Source organism: Cynocephalus volans, chromosome 8, assembly GCF_027409185.1.
Source record: "Cynocephalus volans isolate mCynVol1 chromosome 8, mCynVol1.pri, whole genome shotgun sequence".
In the NCBI taxonomy this organism is placed as follows: domain Eukaryota; kingdom Metazoa; phylum Chordata; class Mammalia; order Dermoptera; family Cynocephalidae; genus Cynocephalus; species Cynocephalus volans.
In genome coordinates this window covers 55,302,468-55,327,906 of record NC_084467.1, presented here as the reverse complement: position 1 = coordinate 55,327,906, position 25,439 = coordinate 55,302,468, and the positions used below count along the sequence as shown (strand labels likewise).

Sequence of the window (25,439 nt, the reverse complement as noted above, 5' to 3'; positions counted from 1 at the left end):
CCTGCCTTTCAACAACTACAATAGGGTTTCTTACTCTCTTAACACTATCACAGTGGGGACCAAGACTCCAACACATTAAACTTTGGGGGGACACAATTCAATCCATAATAGGTTATAAACTGAAAAAAATATATGTATTAATTAAGCTTTGAGTTTAAAAGAAAATCATATCAAAAGCTGAAACATTCTTAATTTAAAATTTATGGCACATCCCCTAACTAATGCTAATGGTATAGAATTAGGTTGAAGGAAACATACTTTAAATACATTTATAAGAAAACAATCAATATTGATGGTGGACTAATGGGTACAAAACTATGCCATCTACCCTAAGTGAATCATTGTGCAATACATGTGTGTATTAAAACAACACAATGTATTCCATAAAATGTATAAGTAAATGTTAAAATAAAACAAACAAACAAACAATCAAGACTGAAAACAAAAAAGTTAAACATTGACATCGATAAAGTTGGGGAAAAGAATACTGGTATCCAAAAAAATGTGGAAAAAGTAAATTCAAGTAAGAAACAAATAAGGAAATTACAAAGATAAGGGCAGAAATAAGCAAAAAAAAAAAAAAAAAGATAGAAATGAGGAATAAAACAAAAGCTGTTAATTTGAAATGACAAAAAGATCAATCTTTTGTAAGACTGATCAAGGACAAAAAAGAAAACACAAAGAAATACAGAATAAAAAGTAGGAAACCAGACATGACATTAAAAAAATAATAAAATATTATAAATATGTGCCAATTAACTTGTAAACAAAATGGATACACACGTAGAATATAATCAAATGTCTAATATGGCACAGAAAGAAAAATAAAACTAAAGTATCTAAATATCCATAGAAGAAACTTACATGGTAATCAATAATTTCCCTCTGGAAGAGGCACAAGGACTAGGTCCAAATAGTTTTATAGATGAGACCTCTTAAACTTTCAAAGAACAAATAACCCCTACTTTATACAAGCTGATCCATGACATAGGGTTTACAACACAAGTGTAGTTTAACATTAGAAAATCAATCAATATGACTCATCATATGCTATGGTTTGGATGTGGTTTGTCCCGACCAAAGCTCAGGTTGAAATGTGATCCCCAATATGGCGCTTTTGGGAGACAGGGCCTAGTGGGAGGTGTTTGGGTCATGGGGGCAGATTCTTCATGAATACATTAATCCCCTCCTTCAGGGGGGAGTTCATTCTCTCTAGCAGGAATGGATTAGTTCCCATGAGAGTGGGCTGTTGAAGTCTGTTTTCCTCAGTTTCTCTCTTGCTTCCTCTCTTGCCATGTGATCTCTTTGCACACACGGGCTATCCTTCTACTTTCCACCATGAGTGGAAGTAGTAGCCTGAGGTCCTTGCCAGATGCAGCTGCCCAATCTTGGACCTTCCAGCCACCACAATCGTAAGCCAAATAAAGCTCTTTTCCATATAAATTACCTAGTCTCAGGTATTCTGTTACAGTATCATAAAACAAACTAAGACACCACATTAATAAACTTGGGGAGAAATCACATGATTATCTCAGTAGGTGTAGAAATACTCTAAGTTTAGTACCTATTTATGATTTATACTTAATAAAAGATATGTACCAAAAACATTACATATAACATCGGAGTGAGCAGGACTGAAGACATGTAGGGACCTAAAACTGCATGAGCGCTAAAAGATTTTAAAAGGATACAGTTTATTAGCATGCATTTCTCTGAGTGCCCTCTTTTCCCATGGTTATTTGATATTCTGAACCTTGGTTATGGCACAAGCTGACATTATTTACATGAGTGTAAAGTTGTTTTCCAGACAGCCTGAAGCTGCACACTTGCATATACTATCTAAGGGATACCAGCATTTAGGGGAAAAAAAGAAGTTAGGGGAAAAAGTGGCAGAATTCAGAGTACAGAGTTTTTCAGTGTTGGAAAGAGACCAAGCAATGGAAAATTGTAAAGTACCTACTAGATCTGAATATAAGAAATCCCTGTTAATCTTTTCTTTTTTTTTTCTTTTTTCCTTTTTTTGGTGACTGGCCTGTACAGGGACCCGAACCCCTGACCTTGGTGATAGCACATATGCTGGAGGAATATGAGAGAAACTGAATGAATGAATACTACACACGGCCTTTGTATTTCTGTAAAGTAGGAGCCATGACCATCTGAGACATAGAAGGACAAAAGCAGGAACAGAGTGAAGGTTTTAGATAGTAGCCGTAGAAAATGAAAAAGCTGACGAGACAAGTTAAAGATTTGCTGAGGGGGCAGCTAAAAACATATGCCACTCATCTGTAGTGGCATCAAGCCACTCAGTTGTTTGTATTTCTCCAAGAGGCCACCATACCCTGAGTTCAGAAGTAGGTGATTGGATGGATTCAGAATTATAAACCCATCAAATCCAACCCAACAAAAAGATGGCTTAACCAGAGGAAATTATGTTGATAGTTAATGAATGGCCGAAGTAGTAAATTCTGCAAGCAAGGATATAAGAATGACAGAAGAACTATAGGGAACAGACAAACTAAGAAAAAAGGAAGAAGGGATCCAGGACCAGTGGTGAGATCAAGAGTAAGCAGGAGAATGGGGCTGGCCATTGCTCAGTTAGAGCACAGTATTGGTAACACCAAGGTCAAGGGTTTGGATCCCTCTATGAGCCACCACCTGCCAAAAAAATTTTTAAAAAAAAGTGAAATAAGACTAACCAGCAATCTATCTATTCTTCCCTCCTTTAATCTCCTCTATCTTGGTTCATCAACAAATAACTTTCAGACTAATCTCCCAACAGCTTAACTTTGATCTTGACACTACTTTGTTCAAATAAGTTCTCCACTGCTTATCAAATCCAATCTAAATTCTTTGTCTGAGTGCTCAACTGTCTTCCCTGTTTTGGCAGCAACCTACCACTTCACCATACATCCCCTTGTACACTCAGTCCAACTAGAACACCTAATGATCTTCAAGCATGTAAATACAGCTCACACTGCTGCTGAGTGGTTTTGTTCCACCTAAAGTGACTACTCATTCTTCCTCCTCAGGGTTGCCAGATTTAGCAAGTAAAAATACAGAATGTTCAGTTAAATTTGGAGTTCAGATAAACAATGAATGATTTTTTTTTTTTTGGTACAACTATGTCTCACATAAAATCTGTATTATCTCATCCATCCTTTAACGTCACTCTAAAATATCATCTTCATCATGAAAGTCTTTCCCAACTCCTTCAAAAGTATATTCCTTCCTTCTTTCAACCAACAAATATTTAGTGTGCTAAGTGCCGAGAGTAAAAACTGCGAGGAAAGTACTGTCTTTTCCTCCAAGGAAATTCCAGGCTAGAAAAGTGGGGAGAGAACTAAATAGACAGTTATGAAAAAGAAGTTAAGTGAAATGTGTCATGTGAGCCAAAAGCAGGCACCTGTCTCCCTCTACTTATACAATGGAAACTTCCCGAGAAAAGAGGCACATTACACTCAAACATGAACTCAAATATTTGCTGAATAAATAAAATTCCTTCAAAAAATTTCTCAAGAAGAATATACTTTAGTAAACACAATTTCTTTTTTTGTAATGGTTTCCAGTTTGATTTAACAAAGATACTATTTAGCCAATTTTTTAAAAAAGAAGAATGTCTTCAATGTAATGGAACTATAATGATGGTCCAATCAATGACCAATTACTTTGGATAGATTGGATAGATCAAAATATACTGAAATTTTCTATGTCCTAAAAAAGAGAGCAAAAAAGAAAAAAGCTTACCACACGCTGAGCCGCTATCAATGCTGCTAATGTACTTCGCCCTGGCGCTCCTGGAGCACAGAAGGAAACCTGGACTTTGTTTCCCTTGATGGTCATACCATTTGTTGCTTGCTGAACCTCTTCAGCAAGCTCTGCAGTGGAATATTCAACCACTGCAAAGCCACCAATGTAACTACCTTCATCCTGTGCAAGCTGATGTAATACATTTTATTAAAAAGGAATTCTGATATTTACCTAGAAACATTTATTTACAATATATAATTATCAAATTCAAGAACAAGTATATCAGAGCATGATACTGGTAAAAATAATGTATTCTTTCTCCATGAAAATAAAAGTTTACTAGTTGCTTAGATACAATCCTTCCTGAAGACAGGAAGATAAAAAGAGTCTGTCACGTTTCTTTTAAGTTCTTTGATTTTCTAATTTAACAGTCAAAGCTCAAATGATAATAGTCCCTACATATTAACAAATATATATAACTGGTAATTTATAGGAAGATATGGTGACACAATAATTAAAACTTTCTTTAAAACAAAATTCACTAGAATTTGTTTTGGTGGGGTGTGGCTGGCTGGTATGGGGATCCGAACCCTTGTCCTTAAGTGTTATAACAATGCACTCTAACCAACTGAGAAACTAGCCAGCCCTGACCACATACATGGACAATAAAACGTAGTGAAAAAATATTTGACCACATATCAATGTAAAATAAAGTTAATACGATCAACAGAAGAAAGGAAGAACCATTTTAAACTTTTATTTCAATATTTTAGGCAGATCCCAGATCTCTGGCCAAGTATACCAAAGCAAATCTTATTTAGGAGAATTGTGCCCAGGTTTGTTACCACATGTAACATAAAATCTTTACATGTGTCCTAAGTAAACTCTTGCCACGTTGAACTCATGTTATTTCCAGTCACCCATCGGCAAGAGTATATACAGGAAGATACTAAAGTCCTGGATCTATAAAGACTGGTACAAAGAGCAAAAATAAGAACAAAATAAGACACTAAAACTTTTCTAAGTTTTGAACATGTCTGAATTATCTTAAACACACTCACGCTATAAAGTGATAAATGTGACAAAATTAAGCTTGGTATGTCTTTGAGAACACATATTACAACACTTCTATTTCGATTTAATATCTCATAAGTTAATTTACAATTAAATCATTTATTAGTCTTTAGTGTCTTTCCTCTTATTTTTGAAGCTTAACTTTCTTCTACTTTCTTGTATATTTAGACCTAATTTCTATTTTTTCTTCACATCCTTTCTTCCTTTTAAAACTATCCTCAAAAGTCTTTTCGCCATTAAACTTTTTCCAATCACAAAGAAAGGGAAAATATCCACCTCTTCCAAATATTTTTCTAACAATCCTATTCCTCTTATAGTTCAAACCAAATCTTAAAATCAGATTTGTAAAGCTCTTAGTCCCTTTGGTCTCTTCTCCACAAAGAGACTGTGTCTTGTACTACAATCTACACCAACCTACTACAGAAAAGAGCCTGAATTTAACAGTCCACTGATGAAAGAGCCATCCTAAAGTTGTTTTATTAATCTTTTAAGAACTTAAAATATATTTTTTACTATTCCTGTTTCATTACGATGATCTATATAAATTACAACATCATTATAAGTCTTTCAAAAGACAAAATCATTTTAAGTCCACAGCATTACTAGTTTCAGAGAGAATATTCATTTTAGTTCAATATGAGAGCCATTCAAAGATGTAATGATTTGACTTGTGATTTAGTTTTCCATTATTTTGAAGTATTTTAGCAGAAGTTACATGGTCACTCAAAATATTGCAGCAAATGTTTTCTGTCAGGTGTAAAACTAGACTAGATAATCTCTAAGGTCCTTTCCAACTCTGGGATTCATAATTCATATACGATTTATGATAACATCCCTTCTAATTTGGGAATCCATAATTCAAATACAATAAATGATAAATGATCTTTCCTTTCACATTTGCTTCAAAGGTCTCAACTAAAGCTACAAAGAATTATGTATGGCCACAGGATGATAACATTATATAATTCTTAGTATTCAAGAACAACATATAATGCCAGTGAACTTTCAATAACGGGGCAAAGATTTGATTACAAATTTGAATATTTTGTAACATATTTATTTGTTACAAAATATTCAAAATTTTAACAGTTCTTGGATAGTTTCTTTGATGCTTATTGGGATTGGAGGGGTAGATATGTAAGAAAAAGTAAGATGGTAGCATTAATCTTAAAAATATAGTTTACCGCATGACCTCACTTGTAAGTGGAATCTAAAAAAGTTGCTCTCAGAGAAGTAGAGAATAGAATGGTGGCTACCAGAAGCTGTGGTGGTTGCGGATGGGTGGGTGGGTGGGGAATGTTGGTCAAAGGACACAAAATTTCAATTAGCTAAAGGGAATAAATTCAAGAGATCTATTGTATGTGTTTATCTTGTACAACATGGTGACTATAGTTAATAGCGATATATTCTTGAAAAATGCTAAAAGTGGATGTTAAGTGTTCTCACCACAAAAATGATAAAGATGTGAGGTAATACATGTTAATTAGCTAGCTTTCATCATTCCACAATATAAATGTACTTAAAAACACCATGTTGTACAAGATAAACACATACAATTTTGTCAATTAAAAAAATAAACAAATATATATGCATATATGCATGTGTGTGTGTGTACACACACACACACGCACACACACACACACGCACACACACCCCAACTCCAAAATTTCTACTGCAATAAGTAGGAACTCAACAAATGTATGATGAAATAAAAAAAGGGAAGAAGGAGGAAAGAAGGGAGGTAAGAAGAGGAGGAGTATGGAAGGGAAGAGAGGATGGTAAAAGGGAAGAGAGAAAAGGAAGAAATGAAGAGAAGCAAGAGAGAAAGAATTGATCAGTTGCTATGAAAAATCTGTAATGGAAGGAGTTATATACAGTATATATTTCTGTCTATTTTTTAGAATATATTTAATCTCACTATGATAAAGTGCTTGAAAATTCTCCCCAGTGTTGTCAGTTTTCAGGATCTTCTTCAAATGTCTCACCTATCATGACCCCATTAAGATAGAAATATACATTCTTTTTTAAACCTCATAATACTTTTCTATCCTCTATTACATTATTCTTCATATAGGATTTGCAATCATTTGCTCACTTGTCAGTCTCTTCCATAAAATGGTGAGGTATTAAGACAGAGTATCTTTCTATTCTCTGCATTTCTGACACTTGGCATAGTGTCTATAGTGTCTGGCACAGAGAAGGTGGTAAATAAGAGTTAGATAGACAAACTGATCAATGGATGAAAGGCTGGACAAATGGATGGAATGAAAAGGTAAGCAATGGATTTGCTGAGGCATACTTAACTACATAACAATATTGTTTGGCCCATCAACAGAAGGAATTGACTTAAAATGTTCCATGAGATTAAAGTCCTCATTAAAGACTAAAGGAGAACTAAATTATCCATTGTGATATTCACACAGGTATGATAAATAAATCTGTGAGTGCATGTAGAACAAATACGTATGCATATATTTTAAAATATTTCTAATGATCTCTTAAAAATACATACCTGGCAAAACACGGGTCTATGTACACTGGAAAAAAATTGCAATAGTTCTTCTGAATCCCTGTAGTCACTAGGGAGTTTATCTATACAAAGGCACTTAGAATGAATGAGTTCTGAGGCCAATAGATTAACATCCATCCATTGTGCAAAGAGTGCTGATGCTCCCAACTGTTTACCCAATAGCTCCAATCTAGCCTTCGCAGCAAAGTCCTTTTTCATGTATTCCACAAATCCATAACCTTTGGAATGGCCAGTAACTTCACTGTAGACCAAAAAACATCTCTCAATATTTCCATAAGCACGAACAAGTTCTTCAAACTCTTCTAATGTGAAAGAAATGGGCAGGTTGGTAATACACAGCAAAGCATCTGTTGGCTGGAGCTGAACTATTAAGTCTTTTCCTCGAAAAGAATATTGATGAAACATCTGAATTGCATTCTGGGCTTGTTCACCATTCAATAAGGTAACAAAAGCTGGAAAATAACAAAATGAATTAAAGAGCTTTTCTAGGCCAGTGTTTTCGAATTTTTTTGCCCGTGACCCACAGTAAGAAAAACATTTTATGTCTGTGACTCAGTACACACTTACATGCACATGTTTCTAAAACAAAATTATCATGAAGTAATACCCCTATTATATACAATGCACTCTGGTATTTTTTATTCTATTTAACTGTGTTTTTAAGGCTGACACCTCCACTAAACTCATGTTATGACCAGTAACTCAAACAGAAAGTACAGGAATTATATTACGAGCTCCACTGTAAGATCCTACAACATTCTGGGGTTCTTCTGTTGTTATTGTTTGTAATCTTTTCCAACCACACGCATATTCAATCTTCCCCCAAAAAACTTATATAAAATATTATAAAGCTTTTATAAAGAATAAGATTACAAAACCTTTCTTCTGAGAGAGTTCTAAAAGATCCTATATGATAGAAAGGACCTGAAAAAATGAAAGTACAGCAAAAAGACAACAAAATGCCCAAGGGAGACCAGTTTTTTCTCTAATTCATGTATTTATTTTCTTAAAACCAGATCAATTATATTGAAACAGGACACAAACACACAATTTGGTATACTTTTTTGATGAACAATATCAAATGAAAAGATCACAGGATTCTGACCTTGGACAAGTAGCTTAACGTTAAATCTTTGTAAAACAATAGAAAACATTTGTCCTGTCTACCTAATGAAGCTGTCCCAGTATCAAGCAATAAACGCATATAATAATTTATATAATTGAAAACATGATACAAATAAGGTCCTAAATCAATGAAATATGTACATTTTTTTCTGTTAAAATTAAATTTTAGCCATATCAATTTGTTTACCTGTTGTCATAAAAGAATATAAAAATTTTGAGCAATTTTATAAGAGAAGTTTAAGGCCCCATAAAAGAAGTAACACAGAACAACTCACAAGTTACAAATATATATTACTCTCTAAAATTCTCTCCCTCTACCTCTCCTTTTGGAACATATGGTGAAGTTGCTCCATATGAACATTTAATTTACCAAATTCAATTACAACATGGTAATATGCTGTATACAGCAAATATGCATAAAGTAAAAAAGAAAGACTTTAAATAGCCTGGGTAATTCTGCCTATTATTTCACTCAATCTGCTCTCCCTCAGTTGGTCTTAGTGCCCATGCATCTCAGCACACTGAGTGTGATGCTAACATTTTAAGAAACATGTTTTTTCATTTAACATGGTCTACACATGCAAGGAAACTATTGCCAAAGGAACAGCTAACTCTTCCAACACTAGAGGAAAAAATGGCTTTGCCACCTTTACTGAGAGAATCTCTCTTGGTTTCTAACACCCTTTTTAAACGGCTTGAGTTATTCTGATTCCATACTTTTTCCCTTATGCTAACATAAAATACCATTTAATTCTATTTTCCTAAAACAAGCCCACAAGCCAACAACAGTTTGCAAATACTGGCTATATTCCTATATTAGCCCATAAAATCATCAGTTCATATTTGACTTGAATTCTCAGGGCATTTGAAACTGTTAATCATTCCTTTCCTAACTTCCTTGATACATTCTTTCCTGGTTGTCCAAGAACTCCTTCCTCCATTTCCTTTGCTACATCTTTCTCCTCCGTTCACATCTCTAAGGTGGTACTCCTTAGGGTGCCTGCCTGGCACATTCACACACAGTAATTACCTGTGTGGTTATACCTGGCAGCCCAAGCTATGAATCTCTCCTCTCTCACTCTACCCCCCTTCCCCTGGGCCAATTATGTCCATTCCCATTTATTCAGTATCATGTGCCAGGTACCATGTCAGGGACTACAAATACACTGGCAAACAAAACAGGTAAGACCCCTTTCAACATAGAGCTCACAATCCAATAGGGGACACTAATAAAGATTTTGCATTTAATAAAGACTTACAAATGTGGTGTCATCAAAGAGAAAGTATGAGGGGCTATGAAAGCAATTAAATAGAGCAAAATAACCTCATCTGAGGGCTCACAGAGGCCTCTTATACTTTTATGTCTCCCAAATCTGTTTCTGACCTCCAGTTCCATATCTATCTACATACTGATTCCCACTGACTGTCCAAACATAACTAATGATCTTCATCCTATCTCTGCCAAAAAGAAAAAAAATCCCATTACTGTTCTTCTTCCTTTATTCTCTATTTTAGCTGGTAGCACAATACTCACACATCAGAAACCTGGGAGTTAACTTAGATCCTGTCTCCGTCTGTCTCCCTCATAAAAAGAATTCTCAAATTCCACCCTTTAAACAGGTCTTGAATTCATCCTCAATCCTCTAGGTTTTCCTCTTTTTAATCATTTTTCCATAATCACAATAAAGTGATCTCTCAAAAACAGAAGTTTCAGTGTTTTTATTTACTGCCTAAAATGCAATGGTTTGGTATTACCAACAAAGCCAAGTCCCAGCTCGGTCATGCTCTACAAAGTCCTTTATGATCTGACTCCAGCCTCATTAACTGCCATATTTCCTCCTGTCCCACCACAGTTCTTTATTCTCCAACCATACTAAATTATGTATAGCTCCCTGTAGATATCAAGTTGTTTCAGGCATCTATACATTATACATGCAATTCCCTTTCCTACAGGATCCCTCCCCATATTTTCAGCTATGCCAAAACTTTTTGTTGACTTCCAAATCCAGTCCACAGATTATTGCATCATGATCTCCAGGAAGCCTTCCCTGGTCCTCTCTTCCAGTTAGAGTTAACCATTCCTTGTTTTATTATACCTCTGTATTTTGAACATTGCTTTGATTGTCATATGTATCACACTACAAGTTCATTGTAATATATTTGTTTAGATGCCTGCTCCCCTACTAAACTGTGAGCTCCCTAAATTACTAATGAATGTATTCTCATCAACTACCACACTGCATGGCACATAGTAGATGTTTTGTAAATGTTAGACGAATGAATAAATAAATGTATGCATACACAGATTAACTGATAAATTTAAAAACTGACAATCTCTTATTTTTCCTTCCTTTTTATCTCCATTTATTCAACTTAGATAAGATTTTATGGTAGAATTTCAATAACATAATGAAGCAGATCTGAAAGTTCAGGCAGTAGGAAAAAGAGGTCACTTTTTCCCTACTATAGCTTCTTCCATTTTTTTCCAAGACTACAAATTCTCTAAAATAATATAATTTTTCTCACACTGGCTCTCGAAGTGGCTGATGTCACTCTACAGAGGAAAGGCTATAAGAGAATTTGAGATTAATTTTATACCTATTTTACTAGTTTAATTTAAATATTCCACAACTGATCCCAATCCTTTTACAAGTCATTGCTTGGTCTCCTGTCAAGTGATATTGCACAGCTTCGTGTACAGTATAAGAAATTTATAAGTGTACTTCTATTTCTCTCCTTCCAGCCTTTGTATTATTAGTTATACATTTCATTTCTAAGTGTGTTATAAATCTCACAATATAGTGTTATTATTTTGCTTTTAACATCAATTATCTTTTTTAAAAGATTTAAATATTAAGAAAAAAGTCTTGACCTACATAATGACCATATCTGGTATTCTTCATTTTTTTGTGTAGGTACAAATTTCCACCTATCATTTTCTTCTTATTTGAAGGACATCTTTAAGTATTTCTTATAACACAAGTTTGGTGTTGATGAATTCTTTCAACTTTTGTGTGACTTAAAAACATATTTATTGCACCCTCATTTTCTTTTAAGTTTTATTTTATTTTTAATTGACACAATAATAATTGTACATATTTATGGACTACAGTGTGATGCATCAATACATGTATACATTGTATAATAATCAAATCAAGGTAATTAGCTAATCTATCATCACCCTCATTTTTCAAAGATATTTTTCATGGGTAAATAATTTTAGGCTGACCTTTTCTTTTTCATTCATTAAAGAAAGAAAGATGCTGCCTGTAGTCTTCTCACTGTGTTGTTTCCAAGAAATCTGTGGTCATTTTAATCTTTGTCCCTGTACATATGATGTGTCCTTTTGGGGTGGGGGGATGCTTTTAGGATTTTCTCTCTATCACTAATCGTAAGCAATTGATTACAATGTGCCTTGTAGTTTTCTTTATCTTTCCTGTGCTTGGAGTTGGTTGAACTTTGTGGATATCTGAGATTAGAGTTTTCATCAAATTTGGAAAATTTTCAGCCATTAATTATTAAATTTTTTTCTCTACTACCCTCCTCCCCCCCAACTTTCAGGGACTATAATTGCTCCAACATTTGGACTCTTGAACTTGCCCCACAGTTCACTGATACTCTGTTCATGTTTTATAGTTTTTTCTCTCTGTTTCATTCTGAATAGTTTTTATCACTGATTTCAAGTTCACTAATCTTTTCTTCTCTAATGTTTACCCTGCCATTAATCCTATCCAGTGTATTTTTCATTTCAGACATTCCAATTTTCATCTCTAAAAATTTCATTTGGATAATTTTTTGTATCTTCCATATCTCTACTTGACATGTTCAGTCTTTACCATAACTTCTTGTACATACGCAACACAGTTATAAAAACTAGTTTAATGTCCATTTTCATTAATTCATTTCTGTCAATTCTAGATCAACTGATGGATTTTTCTCCTCAATACAGGTTATATTTTCCTGCCTCTTCGCCATATCTGGGAATTTTTTATTGGATGCCAGACATCACAAATTTTACCTTGTTGGGTGCTAGATGTTTTTGTATTTATAAAAATATTCTTGAGTTTTGTTCTAGGATGTGGTTAAGCTACCAGGAAACAGTTTGATCCTTTCTGGTCTTGTTTTTAAGTTTTGTTAGGTAAGATAAAACCATCATTACTCTAGAGTAAATTTTCCCCATGACTAAGAAAAAACCCTCCTGAATATTGCTCCTGATGCTCCATGAATTATGAGGCTATCATCCTGGCTAGTGGGAACAGCACACTGGCTCTACGTGAGTCGTGAAAACTGTTACCACTAATCCCGTTGTTAATATTTAGTAACACTGAAATTGTGCATAACCTATGACCCAGCACTTCAGTTGTGGAGAAACAGTTGCAACGCACATTAGAAGACAATTAAAGGGCCACCCCAAGGCTCACTTGGGAGAGTGTGGTGCTGATGACACCAAGGCCACAGGTTTGGATCCCTATATAGGGATGGCTGGTTAGCTCACTTGGGAGAGCATGATGCTGACAACACCAAGTCAAGGGTTAAGATCCCCTTACTGGTCATCTTTAAAAAAAATTTAAAAAAAAAAAGAAGAAGAAGATGATAATTAAAAGGATATTCACTGCAGTCTTGTTTGGAATACTGGGAAAGTTAAAGTTTCCTGAATATTTATCAGTAACAGATACATCAATTGTAATAAATTCACATGACAGAATAATATGTGGTAGTTTAAATCAATGAGCTAGAGTTATATGTATTAATGTGGAAAGATCTAAAAAACAATATTGAGTAAAAAAAAAAAGCAAGTTGCTAAATAAAACATAGAATACCATTTATATAAAGCTTAAAAGAAAACCCATAATAATACCATTGATTAATGTATATATAATGTATAAATTACAGGTATTACTCAAGACACTGTGGTAACAAGCTGCCCTACAATCTCAACAGCATAACAAAACCTTTTCTTCTTGTTCATGCTGCATATCCCATGCTGAAGTTAAGGAAGACAGAAGGCTTTCCTCTTTATGGTCATTCTGGGATTTAGGTTGAAAGAGTCTCTGTAACCTTCCCCAATTACTTTACCAAGGGGAAAGGTGAGCAGTAAATCAAATGCTGGCTCTGAAATCTTTCACCTAGAAGGGATACATGTCATTTCCACTCTCATTTCATTCATCAAAAAGCAGATAACATGTCCACCCCTACCTTCAAAGAGGGACAGGGAAGTACTACCTTATTTCATGCCCAGAAGAAAAAGAACAAGAATCTGTGAACAGCTCTAATGACTACCACAATATAAAGGCACAGATTGGAAAATATGAACCAAATTCATAAGTGCTTGCCCCTAGGTAAAGCGGGAAGAAGGGAATGGATTCAGAGAGCAGTAGTAACTGGATTTCATCTTTATTGTAACATTCCTACCATTTTTTTAAAAAAAACCTAAAAAAATTCAGTAGATCTACATTAGAACTCTAGCATGTATATAATTTTTAAAGTCAAAATATTAACAATTGCTAATTTGGGAGTAGATGTGTACATAGTAGTTATATCATCTTCCATACTTTACTTTCTCAAAAGCCACTTTTAAACACTTACGTGACATATGCACACAAAGGAAATAATCTAGTTTAGTTTCTTAATATCACAGACATAAAACTAGTTCCTAGAAAAACTAAGCAAGTTTCCCTACTTGCCCACCTAAAGGTCAAATCACACAGTCTATTCACTAAGTCCAGTAATATATTATTAAAATTGAGGGACACCAAGCCTATAAAGAACACCATTTATAACATACAAGGGGTCTACAAAAAGTTCACAGGATGATTCATATTATCCTTTAATTCTATTTTGCCATGAACTTTCTGAGGTACCCTCATGTAACTTTAGAACACCTATAAAAATTCATAAGTCTCTAGTAACATTACATTAGTTAATGTGATTAAAATTTAGGATACTAATATTACCTTTAGAAACTAAATTATGGAATATTTATATGATTTAATACTTAAGAATTTCATAGGTTAGCTTAAGCATTAAAAGACATTAAGGTTTCTTGTTTGACAATAAGTAAAATGAAATCAGATGCTTAGAACTGAAATTTTACCTGTTCGTTTATTTCTGTCCACGTAACAGTACTTTAACTCGTAGTCTTTTAACAAATCATGAACTTCCTGAAAAAGACAAAACCATGAATTCAATAAAGACACAAATGTAGTTAGTGGATAATCTAGCTCTATTAGCCTACCACCATCACCACCACCATGCCCCATGTAAAAAAAAAATCTTTCATGGATCCCCATCACTTATTTAAAGAGGCATTCAAAGCCCACCAGATATGCCACCAGCCTACCTCTCCAAACACATTTCCCAATACAACCCCTATACATTGTCCATATTTCTGCTCAAATGAAATATTCTATTTCATGAGCACACCACGCACTGTCCTCTCTCTGTATTTCTGCTCACACTTACACCTTGACCTAGCATTGGGCAAACATATCACTAAAGTTCCTAAATTTTTCCTGAAATCACATGCATCCTTTGAAATCCCAGCTCAAATGTTCTATCAATAAGCTTTTTCTGATAATTTTCCACAGAATGTGACCTCTCCCTCCTTTAAGCTAACAATGGTCATAACTTTATTTATGCCTCTCTTATGGAAATAAATATTATACGTATTTCTATTTTTGTGTGCTATATACTGAGCTTTTAACGAGTAATATACCTTTAGATGCTTGTAGCACAAACTTGTAGAAAAAAATAAACGTAGATTGTAAATCTTAACTTAGAAATCCCTGGATATGAGGGCCGGCCCGTGGCTCATTTGGGAGAGTGTGGTGCTGATAACACCAAGGCCACAGGTTTGGATCCCTATATAGGAGGGATGGCCGGTTAACTCACTTCGGAGAGTGTGGTGCTTACAACACCAAGTCAAGGGTTAAGATCCCCTTTTTGAGGGAAAAAAAAAAAAAGAAAGAAATCCCTGGATATGAAGACAACTAACAACCACCATGGTTTAGTACATAGTTCAATTTGTTTCCCCTGGGCTCCCCAAGATGTTTAAGCTGGCTTCTGGTTCATTCCACTTCTATTACTAACGCAGCCTACATTTTCTTCTGCTGATAGCACAACTTCCATCCACTTTGGAGCCTAAAAAAGTAGATTTCATACTCCCCTAATCTTTCCTATTAAACTTACAGTACTTGAGTACAGGAACCGTATTTTATATATTTATATATTACCTATATTGATTAGCATATGGTAGGTACTCAAATATACATTAAATTGAATATAATTGCTCATTGTTGAATTGATATGTGGCCCTGAAAATTTTACTCATAATATACAACAGATGCAGTTACTATTTTCAAAGGAATTGGACTATCACATAGGTGGACATTATGGCCCCAGATTAGAGAGTTACAGCCCATCTGTTTTGTATTGCAAATAAATAACATAAACATACACAGTACTAGTATGTTAAGTACATAACCTAAAATGTTTAATTCAATAATAATAATAATTCTTATTATTGCTATTGTTATAGTTAACATTTATTTAGCTTTTACGAGGTATGAGGTACTGAATTCACCTTTTATTAAAAATTAGGAAACCAGAGCAGAGTGAAGTCAATTGACATGGTCATATAGCTAGTAACTTGCTGAGTGGAGATTCACCCAATTGGTCTGGCTCCAGGGACTGCACTCTCAATTTCTATACCATATTGCCTTATTTCTTCCAGTATTAACTTTAAGAACAGTACACTACTATTAATAGTTATAAAAACAATACCACTAGTGCCCTAATAAGTAATCATGAGAGTAAAATAGAAATGGAAAATAAATGAGGACAGTTACAAGTTGTGAAATATTCTTCCTTTTAACTCAATGCAAGAATGATAGAAGAGTGATATAATAGGCAAAGTACAAAAACATAAAGCTGAGTGAAAAAAAGATAATCACCTATGACAAGCAAGTTAAAGTTGATAGTTTAGTATTCCTTACTAGTAAACCAATATCAGAAATGTTTAAAAATATATACACACCAATTTTGTAAAATATTATTTGCTGAATCATGATACTATGACAAATATACAGATTAGTTCATAAATTAGTATGGTAATTTTTTATCTTGTAAGCTTCAATGCTTTCTTACACTTACAAAAACAGTTACTGAATTCTTAAGAAAACATAACTCTCTCAATAGCATAGTAACATATACATTCTTGCCAATTGACTATTTTAATACTTTATACGGAAGGTACAGGTAGGGTTTTGTTTGAAGGGATCTACTGCATGCTTTCAGTTGCACAACAATCTCTCGTTTCACTGTTTAACAGCTGTCAAACGCTAGATAAAGAAAACATGATACTGCTCTTCACATTATCAAGTATCAGTAAACAAATGGCATGTTATTCTACTCATTCAGCTAAGAGAATTACCTAAGAGAGAGTTTAAGTATTCAAAGATGCACTTTGCAACTTAGAAACTTCATTTTGAAAACACCTGTATTTCTAATCATAGCTTCTCTCTATATAAGATGTGAGATACAGAGTTTGCCAACTGGGAAACCTTACAAAGCTCCCTACAAAGAAAAGAACAATTATTTTTCTCCATGCCCTGGTTGCTCCGACCCAGGCAAAAGTGGGTCACCCCTCAATTTGAGCCCCAGTAAGTTGGTCAAATTAAAAACTTACAACCTAAAAGAGAGGCCAAAATTCTACGCTCTGTCACACGGAACTGAAAGGACTAAAATTACAGCTCCCTATACTAGTCTAGCTTTATAACATTTCCACTAACTTACAAACTAATTTTAGGAATGAAAACACTTTGTCCTCTCACTTGCAATATCAGTTACAAATTTCTTTGAGTAACATAAACTAATCAAAATTGATATTAGATAGCTTTAGAAACCTATTTCCAGACCGGATTCACTATCACTCCCTGAAGTTACATGAAAACTTTTTCACAAACGAAATGTTTTTTGGAAAGAGGATCAATAGCTTTCAACTCAAAGCAGTCAGTCTACGACCGTCCTTCTACCCCCAACACAGGTTAAATAACCATTGTTCCAGTTGGTCTGGACTCCTTCCTGAATGAAACTCAGCCTTAGTTATTTACCTGAACCACATGGTCTTCTAAGCCCCTCACAGACTTAGTTTCTTTTTTTTTTTAATTGTTCTAAGAAAGGTTTTCAAAGATTAAAGAACATTAATTTTAAAGTCCACTGCTTTGAGCTGAAAAAAGGAAACAATTTTGTTAATTTTCTTTTAAATTTTTAAGCGATTTGATAATATTAAAAGATTATCTGTAACACATATTAAGTTATGAGACATAATAATTAAATAAACACCCAGGAATCTACTACCACACTGAAGGACTAAAACATAGACAACACTGTTGCATCCAAGTATGTGTTCCTTAGCTTTCCAATACCTCCACCTTCCCCTATGGTATCTATGTATCTTTCCGTGGATATGTATCCCAAACAACATACTCTTTTCTATTACTTGTTTTTGAGCTTTATAAAAATGGTCCAGGTATTATGCTATTTTTAATCTTCTGTACCATGATTTTTATACTCAATATTATACTTCTAAAATTCACTCATGTTCCATGTGGCTGTCATTCATTTACTCACTACTGTTTAATATTTCATTCTGTGACTACAATATGATTTATGTATCCATTTTTCTATCATTGAATATTTGGTTTTTTCCTAGGTTGTTGTTTTGCTGTTTAGGTATTTTTAAAACTACTATCACATTCTTGTAAATTTTACATATCTCCTTGGCATTCATGTGCAAGAACTCCTCAAGGTGTGAAATTCCTGGGCTATCTGCATGCAAATGATCAACTTTTGTAAGTGTCAACTTGTCTGCCAGAATGGTGTACCCATTGTACATTCCCATCAACATTATGTAAAAGTCTTGCTCATCCCCATCCTTTCAATGCATGGTGCTATCAGAAACTTAAGTTTTGTCTATCTAGGGGATATAAAATTGTGTCTCGCTGTGGTCTTAATTTGCATCCTCTTGTTTTATAAGGACGGGCATTGTGGTGGTTAGTTTTGTGTGTCAATTTAGCAATAGTTTATAGTTATCTAATCAAACACAAATCTAGGTGCTCCTGTGAAGGTATTTTGCACATGTGGTTAATCACTACAACCAGTTCACTTAAGTAAAGGAGATGACCTTAGATAATGTGGGTAGACCTCATCCAATCAGTTGAAGGCCTTAAGAGCAAAAACTGAAGTTTCCTGGAAAAGAAAAAATTCTACATCATGACTGTAACATCAACACCTGCCTGAATTTCCAGCCTGCTGAGTTGCCCTACAGATTTTGGAATTAACCAGCTTCCATAATCATGCGAGACAATTCCTTAAATATGCATGTATATCATATATATACATGTATGTGTTTATGTGTATATATATGCCTGTGCATATATATACACACATGTATATGTCCAATTGGTTCTGTTTCTCAAGAACCCTGACTGATACAGATACATCATTATTTGCCATTTGTTTATTGTTTATTTCCTCTTCTGAAAAACATTTACTTATCTCTATTGCCTGTTTTTCTATTCTGTTTGTCTTTTTTTGACTTGTAGAAGGTTTTTCTGTTTGTTTGTATGTTTTAACTTATTCTGGATACTAATCCTTTGTCATTAACTGAATTCCCTAGTATGGAGTCTGTTTTGTTTATTTGGGGTATAAAGCTACTCGACCACACTCATTGTCAGGCTCTTTTACCTGCTGGTAATCCTGCACCGAATGGGTCAATTGTCAAGCCAAGGCTGGGTCTGGAGCCCACAGACCCCTCAAGCCAGTTCACAGACTGGGTCACCAGACCCTTCACACGCCATGCTGGGTCACCAGACCCCTCACAAGCCAGGCTGGGTCACTAGACCCCTTCATGCAGGTCTATGACCTAGGTAACTAGCCAAAAGGTCCCTGGAGCCATAGGTTGGAAAGCATGGCCGTGCTAGATGGGCGGATGCCGGAGGCCAATGCCCATTGGTGCCCATGCACACTAACTACGCACGCATGCACGCACGCGTGCGCTTACAAAGGATGCTGAACCACACCCAACTGGACCTGAGGCGAGGGCCCTGACCAAACTATTCTATTTTCCCAACAGTGGGGTTTTCTGAGAATAGAAGTTTTTCATTTTAAATGAAGTCAAATTTGTCAATCTTTCCTTAAAAGTTTTTATGGCTTAAGAAGTCTTTTCCTATCAAAGATCATAAAGATATTTTTTGTTTTCCAACAGTTCTAAATTTTTTCCTTTCACATATCAGTTTTTAATAAGTTTGGACTTGGTTTTTGTGTGGTGTGACAGGGTTTCTTTTTTCTTCTCCCATGTGGGAATTTAATTTCATTTTGTTTTGCATATGGATGACCAACTGTCAGGGCACCATCACTGTTCAGTCCACCTGATGATCTGCAAAGCCATCTCTGTCACATGTCAAGTTCCCAGATATTACAAGTATGTGGATCTTTTTGTCTCTTGCTTTTGTCCCATTGGACATTTTGTCTATTCTGTGCTAATACTATACTGTCTTAAATAACATAGCTTTATAAGTCTTGTTATCTGATAAAAACAAATCCCTTTTTATTGCTGTATAATATTCCTTTTTAGGATTGTACAACAATTTGTTCAACCAATCTCCTGTTGATGGGCATTCGGACTGTTTCTAGTTTGGGGCTATTAAGAATAACACTGGGGGCTGGCCAGTCAGCTGACTTGGTTAGAGCGTGGTGCTGTTAACACCAAGGTCAAAGGTTCAGATCCCCTTACTGGCCCACAGCCAAATCAAAAAATAATAAAGCTGGAAGTAGAATTGCTGAATTATAATAGATATATGTTTACCCTTAAGAGAAACTGCCAGTTTTCCAAAACTTTGAAACCAATTTACACATTCACTAGCAGAATAAGAGTTCCAATTGCTCTATATCCTAGCCTGTCAGTCTTTTTAATTTTAGCCATTCTGGTGAGACTGCAGGGTATCCAACTATGGTCTTAATTTGTAATTCCTTGGTGAGTAATGATATTACAAACCTTTTCATTTGTTTATTGGCCATTTGGATATCTCTTTTTTTGTGAAATGCCTGTTCTAATCTTTTGCCTGCTTTCCAATTGGGTTGTCTTTTTTATTAACTTGTAGACTTTCTTTATAAATTCTAAATACTAGTCCTTTGCCAAATATAGGTATTGCAAAACATCATCTTCTAGCCTATGGTTTGCCTATTTATTTATTAATAATGTCTGTTTGATTAGAATATATTAATTTTAACAAAGTCCAATCTATCATATGTATTTTTTTTCTGGCTAATGTTTTTTTGTGTCATGTTTAGGAAATCTGTACCTACCCCAGGTCATAAAGACATTACTCTTACCTTTTCTTCTGAAACTTTGTCTTAACATTTACATTTAGGTTATGATCTATCTTAAAAGAATTTTTCTAAGTTGTGTTAGGTAGGGTTCAAGGTTCGATTTTTTTCTATCTTGATATCCAACTGCTCCAGCATGGTTTATTGAAAAGACCAGTCTCTCCCTCATTGAATTTCTGCATTACATGTGGGTTAATTTCCAGATTCTATTCTGTTTCACTTGTCTATTTCTCTAGGCTTTGTACCAGTATCACACTGTATAAATGATTACTGCTTTATAGTAAATTTAGAAATGTGGTACTGTAAGTCTATGAACTTTTTTTCTTAGAAATTATCTTGGCTATTTGAGGTTCTCTGCATTTCTGTATAAATTTTAGAATCAGTTTATCAATGTCCATGGAAAAAACCTACTAAGATTTTGAGTGGGACTGCATTGACACTATAAATCAGTTTGGGAAGAACTGACATCTAAATAATACTGAGTCTTCCAATCCATAAATAAAAGTCTTCTTAAATTCTCTTTTGAAATATTTATAGTCTTCAGTATACAGATTTTGCATGTCATTTATTAGATTTATTGTACTGCATTTGATATTTTTGACATTAAAAGTTGATTTTTAAATTTAACTGATTTTTTATTTAATTTTCTAGCAATTAGTAATATATAGAAATATTACTGGTATTTAAATATTGACCTTGCATGTACCGATCTTGCTAAATTCACTTACTTCTAATAGCTTTTTTGTAGACTCTTTATTTTCTGTATATACAATCATGTTGTCTGCAAATAATTGTATATCTTTCTTTTTTAATCTTTATGCTTTATTTATTTAGCTATATTGTGCTAGCTAGGATTTCCAATACAATCTTGAATAGAAGTGATCCCAGTATTGTTCCTAATCTCTGGGTAAAAATTGTCAATACTTCACCATTGAATATGATTATTTTTGGTTTTCTAGATAACTTGTAAATTTGAGGAAATTCTATTCTATTCCTACTGGGTAAAAGTTTTCATTATAAGTGGGTGTTACATTTTGTCAAATGCTGTTTCTGCACTTGTTGAGATAACTTAAATCTCATCTTCACGCCAATGATCTCCAATTCTTATTTCCACCTCAAACTTCTCTCCTAAGCTCCAAACTTATATATGCTATTTTTTTTTCTTTTGCTGGGAACCACATTTGGATGTTCCACACCAGATAATCTTTTGTGGGGCTCCAAACAGGGTCTATCAAATAATACCTTGTATGATATTAGCTGAGTATATGTGGTGTCCATTTTAACTTGGCTACATTTTTAACTGCTTTCGATGCAGTTGTTTGGCTAGAAAGTTCATTTGCATGCCAACTTTTTGCCAGGAGAACATTTTGATGTGGCCTAAAAAAAAAAACCCGATAAACTTTCAGCTTTTTTATTAGCAGTATAACAATAATAATTTATTGATTGTTTACTTTATCTCAGGCACTTTCCAGACATTATCTCATTTAATCCTAACAACCATAAGAGTTAGGTTTTAAAAGCTGGATTTTATCATCCAGATTTTAAAGATGAGGACATTGAAGCCTAGAGAAGATAAGTGATTTGTATAGACAGTATATGATGGAACTGGGATTCAAACCCAGGTCAACAGACTCTAGAGTAAACACAATGAACTACTAGACTATATCATATCTTATTTATCACCATAACAAAAATAAAATCTATAAAATATTTCATTCCTATCAAATTCCTAAAGCTCACTGCATCATTGACTTCCTAACCTTAGAATAGGGATCAAGAAAAGAACAAAGTTTGGGATGTCTACCATGCAAATTCCTTGGAGATAAAAACAAAAACATAATTTTACTTTTTGACAGCTAGAAATCTAATAACATATTCTCTTGTTTAAATATTTCAATGGATCTTCATTTCCCTTAAAACAAAATCCAAACTCCCTAATATGGCCTACAAATGTTTAATCATCTGGTCCTGCTTAATGTGTCAGCCTTCTATTTTACCCCTACCCCTCTCAAACTATGCCTTGGCCACAGTGAACTAATTTTGGCCATGTTTTTTCTTGTCTTCAGGACTTAGTATGTCTTGTTGCTATGCCACAAATATTCTACACTTCTTGCTTCCCCTTCCTTGTATGAGCTACCTTCTCTCTCCCTGGGTCTCAGGTTAAGTTTCTCTAAGAAGCCTTTCTGAACCTCTCTAGTCTGGATTAGATTACCTTTCCCTTGTGCTTCCATAGCCTATTTTGCTTCCTTTATCACAGCTCTTATAGCAGCTATCATCCACGTATTAACTGCTTATATACCCACATCTTCATCAGACTGTAGGTTTAGCAATAGCAAATACCACGTATCTGTCTTGTTCATAAACAGATCTCCAATATCTATCTCAATACCTAGCAAAAAACAGACCTTTGATACTTGTTAAATGCATGAATATTTGTTTCCACAGACTGTCTTTATCAACTCTAATGCAGCATATTTTTTATAAGATTTTCTAATCTTAACATAAACCGATATCTATTTAAAGTGTTCGAAAGAAAAAAGCTAAAAATATATTTACTTTACACTAACCTAATATGTAACTCACTTTTTCTTCAAAAGAAAATATTTACATACCTCAAATTAGTTAACATTATCTATCTAGCTATAAGAGGTTCTCCCTGGGCAGGTTTTGCTTGGAGATATCCCAAGGAAGAGGGCTTTAATCTCCAAGAGACAGATGTAGATAGTCATCCATCCCAAAGAATAGCCATATGTAAAGCAGAATCTCTTCTTCTCTCTCTTTTTTTTTTTTAAATTTTATTTTGTCGATATACATTGTAGCTGATTATTGCTCCCCATCACCAAGACCTCCCTCCCTTCCCCCTCCCCCCCAACAATGTCCTTTCTGCTTGCTTGTCGTATCAACTTCAAATAATTGTGGTTGTTATATCTTCTTCCCCCCCCGGTTTTTTTTTGTGTGTGTGTGTGTGCGTGCGTGTGTGTGTGTGTGTGTGTGTGTGTGAATTTATATATTAATTTTTAGCTCCCACCAATAAGTGAGAACATGTGGTATTTCTCTTTCTGTGCCTGACTTGTTTCACTTAATATAATTCTCTCAAGGTCCATCCATGTTGTTGCAAATGGCAGTATTTCATTCGCTTTTATAGCTGAGTAGTATTCCATTGTGTAGATGTACCACATTTTCCGTATCCACTCATCTGATGATGGACATTTGGGCTGGTTCCAACTCTTGGCTATTGTAAAGAGTGCTGCGATGAACATTGGGGAACAGGTATACCTTCGACTTGATGATTTCCATTCCTCTGGGTATATTCCCAACAGTGGGATAGCTGGGTCGTATGGCAGATCTATCTGCAATTGTTTGAGGAACCTCCGTACCATTTTCCATAGAGGCTGCACCATTTTGCAGTCCCACCAACAATGTATGAGAGTTCCTTTTTCTCCGCAGCCTCGCCAGCATTTATCGTACAGAGTCTTTTGGATTTTAGCCATCCTAACTGGGGATAGATGGTATCTCAATGTGGTTTTGATTTGCATTTCCCGGATGCTGAGTGATGTTGAGCATTTTTTCATACGTCTGTTGGCCATTTGTATATTTTCCTTAGAGAAATGCCTACTTAGCTCTTTTGCCCATTTTTTAATTGGGTTGCTTGTTTTCTTCTTGTAAAGTTGTTTGAGTTCCTTATATATTCTGGAAATTAATCCTTTGTCAGATGTATATTTTGCAAATATTTTCTCCCACTCTGTTGGTTGTCTTTTAACTCTGTTAATTGTTTCTTTTGCTGTGCAGAAGCTTTTTAGTTTGATATAATCCCATTTGTTTATTTTTCCTTTGGTTGCCCGTGCTTTTGGGGTCGTATTCATGAAGTCTGTGCCTAGTCCTATTTCCTGAAGTGTTTCTCCTATGTTTTCTTTAAGAAGTTTTATTGTTTCAGGGTGTATATTTAAATCCTTAATCCATTTTGAGTTGATTTTAGTATACGGTGTGAGCTATGGATCTAGTTTCATTCTCCTGCATATGGATAACCAGTTCTCCCAGCACCATTTGCTGAAGAGGCAGTCCCTTCCCCAGTGAATAGGCTTGGTGCCTTTGTCAAAGATCAGATGGCAGTAAGTGTGTGGGTTGATTTCTGGATTCTCTATTCTATTCCATTGGTCAGTGTGTCTGTTTTTATGCCAGTACCATACTGTTTTGGTTATTATAGCTTTGTAGTATAGCTTAAAGTCAGGTAGTGTTATGCCTCCAGCTTTATTTTTTTTGCTCAGCATTGCTTTGGCTATGCGTGGTCTTTTATTGTTCCATATAAATGTCTGAATAGTTTTTTCCATTTCTGAGAAAAATGTCTTTGGAATTTTGATGGGGATTGCATTGAATTTGTATATCACTTTGGGTAGTATGGACATTTTCACTATGTTGATTCTTCCAATCCAAGAGCATGGAATATCTTTCCATCTTCTTGTATCCTCTCTAATTTCTCTCAGCAGTGGTTTGTAGTTCTCATTATAGAGATTTTTCACCTCCTTGGTTAACTCAATTCCTAAGTATTTTATTTTTTTGGTGGCTATTGTAAATGGGC

General features: G+C 34.6%; 1 protein-coding gene across 1 annotated transcript in view; it reads right to left on the bottom strand.

Annotated features, from left to right (window-relative positions):
• RAVER2 (ribonucleoprotein, PTB binding 2) overlaps positions 1-25,439 on the bottom strand; it is a 139,936-nt gene that overhangs the window by 56,354 nt on the left and 58,143 nt on the right. The window contains exons 4-6 of the mRNA XM_063105767.1: positions 14,571-14,637; positions 7,334-7,803; positions 3,745-3,936 (exon numbers count right to left, since the gene is read on the bottom strand). Of these exons, the coding sequence (XP_062961837.1) occupies positions 3,745-3,936; positions 7,334-7,803; positions 14,571-14,637 (729 nt within the window). The remainder of the gene's footprint in view (positions 1-3,744; positions 3,937-7,333; positions 7,804-14,570; positions 14,638-25,439) is intronic.